Here is a 9,397-nt window from a genome sequence, read left to right on the forward strand (position 1 = left end):
ATTTCTTTTCCTAAAGTACACCTAGAATGTCTTGTTAGCACAGTGACATTATGCCATTTTAATTATTTTCTTTTTTAAAAAAAATGGAAAATCATTATGAACAATATGTCAAAGAAATCTTTGTAGAATGATGATGTATTCAAATGAATAAAAAAAATAAAAACAAAAATGATGAATTTAACGAAGGTAAGCTTAGGTGGGCTGACGGCCCATGCTCTAATTAATGGGCTTTTGAAAGCGACTTCCATATCTGCATGTAAATTTGAGTGTCGGCGCAGTGTGCAATGAATGGCAGCATCTCCGTCACAAGCTGTTGTGATAATTCTCCAATGCCTTTTTTTTTTGACATTAAACTCATTTTTTATTTTGAAAATAAAATAATTTCGTTTGCTAGAATGAGATTAAATTATGTAAAAGTTTTGTTAATGATTCATTTTAAAAAATTTTATGAAGATTTGTACATAAAAAATAGTATTAATTATGCTCATTTGTACATAAAAGAAAAATGATGAGATTTCAAAAGAGAACAAGATTTCAAATATGAGAGAGTATTTTGGAACACAAGCATGTGCCCCAAAATCAGCTGCCTAAAATGGACTATCAATTTGAATCAGCTATGTTACTTTAAATATAGATTTAATAAAAGTTTTATTTATGTAAATTTTATGAACATAATGTTATTATCATGATCACAAAAAAAACATATTTATTAAATAAAAAAATTATTGACATGAGATTAGTGGCATTATCATTGTCATGTAATCATATTTTTCATTTAAAAGATATATTTATTAAGTAAAAAAATTACTTAATTATAAACATATGATTTATCTATCTCTTACTAATGTTTTGAGATAGATTATATATATTTTTTAAATTAGAGATAGATAAATTATTATCATTAAATCAAGTTTTGGATATGATTTGTCATTTCCCAAATAAAATAAAAATGTGGTTCACTTTTTTGTACAAGGAATTTCCCAAGACACATGGAGATTGAGAGTTCCAAATTGAAGACATGTGCATTCCTCCATTAATCAATTTGTAATTAATTAACATGGTTAAAATAATTATAGCAATATTCAAGATATATATATATATATATATATATATATAATATTTCCCGATCTCCATGATATTTATTTCCAACTATTCCACATTCCCAGTAAACATAGCATCATGCCAAGCAGAAGCCAACATAACACTAGTATACCAGGAGCATAGTAATAATCTGCCGTCAAAGGCCGGAACTCCACTTGCATAAAAAGTCAGCTTCTGCTTCATTCCCAACTCCTGTGTCTCTGTCCTTTTACCAATTAGATTAATAAAATGAGCAAAAACACCTAAATTTCTCCAGACCCAGATCCCTACTACAACAATCCCAGCAAAGAAAACAGAGAAAAATAAAGAGGTACAGTCTTAAATCCTTTCTCCTGTCATTATAAACATAGTACATAGATTTTTGCTGCATTCTCTTTGTTATTCATGTTTTCAAGTTAGATAGTATCTTTCTTCTATTCCTGTCTTTTCCTTCTGCAATTAAACTCTTCGTTATCTGTTAAGGTAATGTCAAATGCTGTTTCTAAGTTATTGGTTCTGCTTGTTTTGCTGATCAGGACTCCCGTAAGTTTAACTTCAATAGCTAAAGATTGAAGAATCAATCTGACTGAACTTTTATGGGTCATATATTTATGGATCTGGGTCTCTTTCGTAAATCGAGAAAAGATTTAATTTTGAGTATAAAGTTTTAATCTTTATTCGAAAACTTTGTATTTAGAAAAACATTGTATTGATGTCATTTGCTGTTACCAGTGATGTTTTAAAATTATTGGTAGCTGTGTTTACTTAGGAGTTAACTCTTTACTAGCAACATGTAATGGTTGCTTCTATGGAAGATTTTAGCTTTAATATTTTCAAGTTTTTTATTTTCCTTATAGAAAAACTTGAGGAATAGATACAAGTGATTGAGTTCCCATTCGCTTGTTTTGGTATATTGGTGCTTCATAACTGCCAGCAAAAAATTATGTGCTCTACGCTTGGATTCACTGGTTTATAGATTTGGCTGTCTAGATCTTTTTTTCTTCTTTTTTTCTCGCGCCATGATGTTTTTATCTGTCAATTTGATTTACTAAGTTATATGGACATGAAATTGTATCTGGTTTTTAATTGTTGAAATGAGATTGGAAGAAGTTTGGTTGTGGTCCTAATTGATTAGCTGTTATTGCTGTTCCAGCTGTTTGTAACAGAAAAATCCATTATAAAGAAACATGGCATTGGGGAAGTATTCCAGAGTTGATGGCAGGAAGTCATCAAGTTATTGTTCGACTGCTACTATAGTTGTGTTTGTTGCTTTTTGTTTAGTTGGGATTTGGATGTTCATGTCCTCGTCAGTTGTTCCAGTTCAGAATTCAGAATTGTCATCTCAGGACACCACAAATGAAGTGAAACAAACAGTGCCAAAAAGTGTTTCTAAGCAATTTGATGACACCTCAGGTGATCTACCTGAAGGAGCAACAAGAGAAGATGCCACTGGTATGCCTAGTAAAGAATCTGAGAATACTGATGAGGATAATACGGCAGAGAACTTAGTGGTTGAGAGAAAAAATGAGAACACGGAGTCCCAGAACTCAGCTGAAGAAAACCAGGAAGAAAATCGTGCAAATGAGAGTTCTGATCAGAAAACTGAGTCAGAAAATGAACTGAAAATGGTGGATGAAGATGATGGGAATGGAAATGGGAAAGATGGGGAAACAAATGCAAGAGAGGGAGAATCAAATTCAGAAACTGGAGAAGCAGAGAATGAAGGTGGTGAAATGAATAAAAATTCGCAGACAGAATCAGAGGAGAGCTCAGGTGAAAACAGATCTGAGTCAGCTGAGGGTGAGAAGAGCTATGAGGAAGAAGAAACTGAAGATAAAACTAGAAGCATTGACGAAGAGGCTATTTTGACTGAGGAGAAGAATGACCAAAATCAAAACAAACATTCGGAAAAAAGTGCTGTGAAGAATGGTGTGGAAAGCCGGGAAAACAATCAAGCTTCAAATGAGATGCTTCCTGCTGGTGCTCAGTCAGAAATTTTGACTGAGTCTACCACTCAAAATGGAGCTTGGTCAACTCAAGCAGTAGAATCACAGAATGAGAAGAAATCACAACAGTCTTCAATATCCAGTGAAAAGAATGGCCACCATTGGAAAGTCTGTAAGTCAACTGCTGGGCCAGACTACATACCTTGCCTAGACAATTGGCAAGTTATCAGAAAGCTTCCAAGTAGAAAGCACTATGAACATCGAGAGCGGCACTGTCCTGAAGAAGCTCCTACATGTCTTGTCCCTCTACCTGAAGGATACAAGCGCTCAGTAAAGTGGCCTAAAAGCAGGGACAAAGTAAACACCTATCTGCTGCATGAACAAGTGCTTGTGTTTTCTGTATATACTTTGATTGAAATTTATTGTTTTGGTGCAGATATGGTACTACAATGTTCCCCATACCAAGCTTGCAGAGGTTAAGGGGCACCAAAATTGGGTTAAAGTAACTGGTGAATACCTTACCTTTCCTGGTGGTGGAACTCAGTTTAAGAATGGTGCTCTTCATTACATTGATTTTATTCAAGATGTAAGTCCTTTTCAATTTTTTTTTTCTGTCTACTAACATAAGCTGTTTGGATAAATTCTTGCTTATATTATGCATTGGCGGTTGCTGATTTATGATTACCAGCTATTTTTGTAATGCTTTCAAAGGAAAAAGCATCACATTATTGTGAAGAGTAATTTTAAGAATTTCCTTTTCATTTTTCTTGATAAATTATTATTGACATGATAAAAATCATGAAGTCTATAATCTACTTAAAGCCATGGATCTGTATAATTATTATGTTTAAAAAAACCACATAAATGACCATATGCAGGACAATCATAAAAGTCCTCCAAATTAGATCTTTCTTAAGCTTCTACTTGTATATACATGCAACGCACTTAACTTTAATAAGCTGTCTCTCACTCTCTTTCGTTATGTGTACTTGGACAACAGTTATATATAGACATGCTTGTGCACACACTTAACTCTTTCTAATGAGCAAATTTATGATAATTGGCTATAGCCTATTTTAGCTACTGGGACCTTTTTTCTCTTCAATACATCATTTCATCTAATGAAGAAGAAGTTCATCTGGTTTAACGTCTAACATTATTTCCATTGTGAAACCTGAGCCACCCTAGGAAGTTGAAGCTATTCCAAAACATTGGCATCATTATTTTTTTTTTTTTCAAAAACTTTTACTCAAACCATTACCCATTGCATATGTATACCTTACCGTTTCTTCTGCTCCTTTGTTTTATTTTATTTAATTTTTATGTATTCATTTACTTTTATTCTTCTCATTTCTTCAACTTATTTTAATATTCCAGTTGGGTTAGCTAACTGCCTTGGGATTCAGTTTGTATAGCTTTTATTTTTTGTTGAAATTATTTTTTCTATGTAACTTTGAATGCAAATTTGCTTCAACAATGCAGTCTGTTCCAGAAATTGCATGGGGAAAAAGAAGCCATGTGATACTGGATGTTGGTTGTGGGGTGGCTAGCTTTGGAGGCTATCTTTTAGAAAGAGATGTTCTTGCAATGTCATTTGCTCCTAAGGATGAGCATGAAGCCCAAGTGCAGTTTGCACTTGAACGTGGAATTCCTGCCATATTATCTGTGATGGGCAGCAAAAGGCTACCTTTTCCTAGTTTGGTCTTTGATCTTGTGCACTGTGCACGTTGCAGGGTCCCTTGGCACATTGAAGGTGGAATTTCATTCTATATTTATCAGTATGTAGTTATTTACTGTTATACTCTTTTCTAATATAGTGACACTTTTTGAGGCATATTTCAGGTGGCAAACTTCTGTTAGAGCTCAACCGTGTCCTGCGACCTGGTGGTTACTTTGTGTGGTCTGCTACTCCAGTCTACCAGAAGCTCCCTGAAGATGTTGGCATTTGGCAAGGTAAATTACTTTATAACCTAGTCATGTGTCTCCAAAGAGAAAATTAGATTCTGATTTACCTTAATGTGTCTTTCTATTTCATTTTTGTGGGCTGTGGTTATTGATGGCAGAGATGTCTCGGCTAACAAAGTCAATGTGCTGGGATCTGGTGGTCATTAAAAAGGATAGACTGAATGCTGTCGGAGCTGCAATTTATCGAAAGCCAACCTCCAATGAGTGCTACAATAAAAGAACTAGAAATGTACCTCCACTTTGTGAAGAATCTGATGATCCTAATGCAGCCTGGTAATTGTTACTTTTAACCATCAGTATATTTTTGCTTGTTTAACGGTCACTATACAAAAATGAAATATTGCCATGATAATTGTAATTTATGCCCAAATAAAATATGAAATAAAGTTCATAATCAATTGGAAACCAGCTTTTAAAATGATTGAATGGGTGTCATGTTAAGTTTACTGCATATGATTGTCTTGTCACCATAGACCTTGCAGTGCAATTCGAAAAGTGTCAAACATAAAATTTAGGTGCTACATTTTATTATCTTCTTCACTGTTACAAGAATTAGTCATTAGGAAAAACAGAGAAGTTCTTTAATTTGGCTATAATTAGTCCTAAACTCTTAGCATTTAAACTCTTGTTATTTTAAAAAGTAAAAATTAAGTAGATGTAAATTTAGTTGTGGTTACTTCCATTCAGGTATCTCAGCCATGCATATCTTGATACTTAGAGAAACAAAATATGTCTGTAAATTTTCCCTTTGAACACTCCATCTGACTGGCCAATTAACCATCACAGAATGAAACAAATTCAGAGGGATTGCTTCTTCTTTTTTTTATTATTTTCCATTGCCTCCAGCCTTTTTTCTTCTAAATTTTTAAGCTGCATTTGGGCGAATGGCACATGTTTTATGCTACCAGTTTCATTAATGCTTTCCTAATGCAGTTATGTACATGTAAACTAATGCATGTACATTTGCTCTAAAAGTATTCACTAGGTTAAAGGAAAATTCTCTTAGTGAAATGTACTCCCAACTTTCTTAACAAATAATGTTTGCACTACTCTCTTCGGGTAATATTTTCTGGTTCATGTCTTCAGGAATGTACCCCTTCAGGCTTGCATGCACAAAGTGCCAGTAGATTCAACAGAACGTGGATCCCTTTGGCCTGCACGATGGCCGAAACGGTTGGAACAACCTCCATATTGGTTGAATTCTCAGGTTGGCGTTTATGGTAAAGCGGCTCAGGAGGATTTCACTGCTGACTATAATCACTGGAAAACAGTTGTCTCCCAGTCATACTTGAATGGGATGGGAATCAAATGGTCTTCTGTGAGAAATGTCATGGATATGAAAGCTGTTTATGGAGGGTATTTCATTAACCTCTCTCTAGTTATGACAGAATTTATCAGGCTCTTTCTTTTTCCAAGACTAAAATTACCCTAAGTGAAATTAAAGGCTCAGTTGAATTTTAGCTTACAGTAATCTTATTTGCCGAGGAAGAAAATTTCTGCTCATGTCCTCTTGGACCTTATAATTTGGTTTTGTTAGAAAGTACCAAATTTTAGAGAAGTAATCCCCCTCTCTTCTCCCTATTCCTTGCCCTTTCACTGCTACATCCTTTTTTTTTTCCTACTTTCAGAAAAGTTATTTACAAGTATATTTTTGTCTGATTGCTATTGTTCAAACATCTTCTCTTGAAATGCACCTTGATGTTTGTATAACCTTTTATCCTAGTACTTATTCTTATCATGCTTTTGTGCTTCGGTTTATAGGTTTGCTGCAGCCCTGAAAGACTTGAAAGTGTGGGTTATGAATGTAGTTCCAATCGACTCTCCCGATACACTTCCAATAATCTATGAACGTGGCCTGTTTGGAATATATCATGATTGGTGTGAATCGTTTAATACATATCCCAGAACATATGATGTTCTTCATGCTGATCATCTCTTCTCTACGATCAAAAAGAGGTTCGTTATCTTCCATGCTATATTTCTGACAGTTGTTATTCTCAACCAAGAATACCTCCCTGATATGATGTTGATTTTACCGGCCACAGGTGCAAGTTGGTTACAGTAATTGCAGAAGTTGATCGAATTCTGAGGCCAGAAGGAAAGCTGATCATACGAGACATCGGTGAAACCATAAGCGAGGTCGAGAGCTTGGCTAAATCTCTACAATGGGAGATCCAAATGATTTATTCAAAAGACAACGAAGGACTGCTTTGTCTTCAGAAGACATTTTGGCGTCCCACTGAGGAAGAAACTATGAAGTCAGCCATCGTTTGATTTGCCGCACTTGGCATGATATTACAAATTCTTTTCGCAAGGATGTTATAGTATACCATGGATCTAGTCATCCATTTTCAAATGTAAAATTATATAGTTGATTTATTTTAGACCTGCTCATATCAGTTACACTTTTTGTGTCACTTTTCCCTGATGGAATCAGAATGTGTAATTTCATTACTATGAATGTTAATGAAAATCAAATTCATTCTTGATGTTACTTCGTAAAGTTAGTATATAAATTATGCATTTCTGGTTTCTCATTTTTTTGTAGCCAACATTAGGTCTTCCTAGAAGTTTCCCCTCAGAGGGGGTTTACATGATCATCGAGTCAAAACTTGAGGTTGGTTAGTTGCATGTGTACAATCGTGTCTTCACCTATGTTTCATTTATAAATGGTAAATATTAGAAGAGTAGCTAGCCTTGCATGATTATGGACCATTGCTTGATTATTGGGGTTTGACAACTGAATTTGAGGAAGACATGGGCTACCTTCTATATTGGCAGGCGAGCAGCATTGCCACTGCTGACACAGCACTGTAATTTGGTACTGATCTCAAACACGGTTTACCATCATGCCTGTCTTTCATACGTTAAAGATGCTAGGAATGATCATACATTTTGATTATTAATACTACAATATCTTTATCTCTCATGGTCATAGGCATGACTCCAGGACAAATACAAATAGCAGCCCTCGCATGCAAAATAAAATAAAAAGCAAATTGACCGGCCTCTTCGACCCAAGCCATACATTGTCGGAGACGACTCCAAACACTTCTGCCAGTTGATGGGCCATTGAATTACACATTTTTCTCTAGCAAGCTTTTGATAGTTGATGAGAGGAAAAGGAAAAAAACCATTCAAATTGTTGGTATCACATCATAGTAACATTATAATCAGAATTTCATAAACATTATTACTCCTGATCTGTCAATTTTAGCAGCTCTACTTCGAGTCTGGTCTCCTAATAGTATATGTTTTTCTTTTTTTTCCAAAAAAAATTGAGGTATGCATCTCATATTGGAAGTAAGTTCATGGCTCTTCTGTTCTGTGAGTGCTTCTGGTTCAACTGAACTAATGATGATTGATAAAGAAAAAAGAAAAGGAAAACCAATCCAATTTTCCTAACTGAAAACTTTTCAGAACCAAATTGGTCAACAAGATTTAGACCACAATGAGAGAGTGAAGGAATGGACCCACTCTAAGAGAGAGGCGCAGTGTCCACCTCCTTCCAACTCTTCCTGTTCCAAATATGCCTACACCGATTTGAAATATTTTTCTCCACCCGACATTCTTCAACCTTGTAAAACAATCTAGTTTCTAGCAGCAAAAAGAGGTTCAATTTTTGATTCAGTGGACACCCTCTCTCCTCTTTGTTAAGGACAGTGAATAGGCCAAGTTGCCCTTTTAACGAAAACAATGAAAGAGGAAAAACGTCAGTTGTTGGACCTTTGATTGCTGTTAAAGCAGTATTTGGTATAATTTTCAAGACATTGAGTGCCTTAAAAGCCACTGGCTTTGTAATAAAATATATCCCTATCTCACTGACACTACAGATGACCTGTTTTAAACTACTACTCATTTTATTGTAAAATTTTCTGAATGTTGGCAAAGTAGCATACAAAAGTGTCTAATATGCTTCTTTTGGGCTTTCTTTTCTAATGTTCTTAACCTTGTTCTAATGTTGTTATAGCCTTGTTTGCCTTCTTAGCTATCTGAAAAAAATAAAGAAAAGGGCACTATCCTCATGTTTGCATGATCGAAATTACAGAATGATAATGCTACGGGTTAGGTGGGGTTCTTCTCCAGCATATATAGGCTTGGAGGACTTTATTGGCAAATTCTTTTATCAGTACCACATGCTTCATGGGGTCTGATTTGTATAAAGAGTATGCATCCGTGCATCCATATAATATGCTTCAGAAAATGCATTGTATTCTATCATTAAGGTTGGCAAATCATATCAAATTAATGTCATAACTAATACAAACCATTGACATATATGCATGCATTCCCTGGTTTACTATGACGCTCCATAAGTTTTTATTCTCTTTTGTTGTGTACTTGAAAAAAAATTTGAGAACAGAGCCAAAGGCTATCTTTTAATCCATCTCTTCAAAACCACCACA

At 34.9% G+C, this 9,397-nt stretch overlaps 1 protein-coding gene across 1 annotated transcript; it reads left to right on the plus strand.

The window, feature by feature from the left end:
* Window positions 1–1,137: 1,137 nt before the first annotated feature.
* LOC110416625 (putative methyltransferase PMT24) lies at window positions 1,138–7,480 on the plus strand. The gene is made up of 9 exons (XM_021428652.2): window positions 1,138–1,411; window positions 2,234–3,383; window positions 3,463–3,612; window positions 4,509–4,779; window positions 4,869–4,979; window positions 5,090–5,264; window positions 6,078–6,347; window positions 6,753–6,947; window positions 7,037–7,480. The coding sequence occupies exons 2-9, from the start codon at window positions 2,268–2,270 to the stop codon at window positions 7,263–7,265; spliced, it is 2,517 nt and encodes an 838-aa protein (XP_021284327.1). The 5' UTR covers window positions 1,138–1,411; window positions 2,234–2,267; the 3' UTR covers window positions 7,266–7,480.
* Window positions 7,481–9,397: the final 1,917 nt, after the last annotated feature.

This window comes from Theobroma umbraticum, unplaced genomic scaffold (genome assembly GCF_002168275.2).
Source record: "Theobroma umbraticum cultivar Fairchild unplaced genomic scaffold, ASM216827v3 scaffold_51.0, whole genome shotgun sequence".
In the NCBI taxonomy this organism is placed as follows: domain Eukaryota; kingdom Viridiplantae; phylum Streptophyta; class Magnoliopsida; order Malvales; family Malvaceae; genus Theobroma; species Theobroma umbraticum.

Excerpts from the sequence above, each read along its gene's own strand:
- LOC110416625 (XM_021428652.2), top strand. The coding sequence starts at position 2,268 with ATGGCATTGGGGAAGTATTCCAGAGTTGATGGCAGGAAGTCATCAAGT. Across the intron at positions 4,780-4,868 it reads GGTCCCTTGGCACATTGAAG|GTGGCAAACTTCTGTTAGAG; the intron begins GTGGAATTTCAT and ends GGCATATTTCAG. Across the intron at positions 6,948-7,036 it reads TTCTCTACGATCAAAAAGAG|GTGCAAGTTGGTTACAGTAA; the intron begins GTTCGTTATCTT and ends TACCGGCCACAG.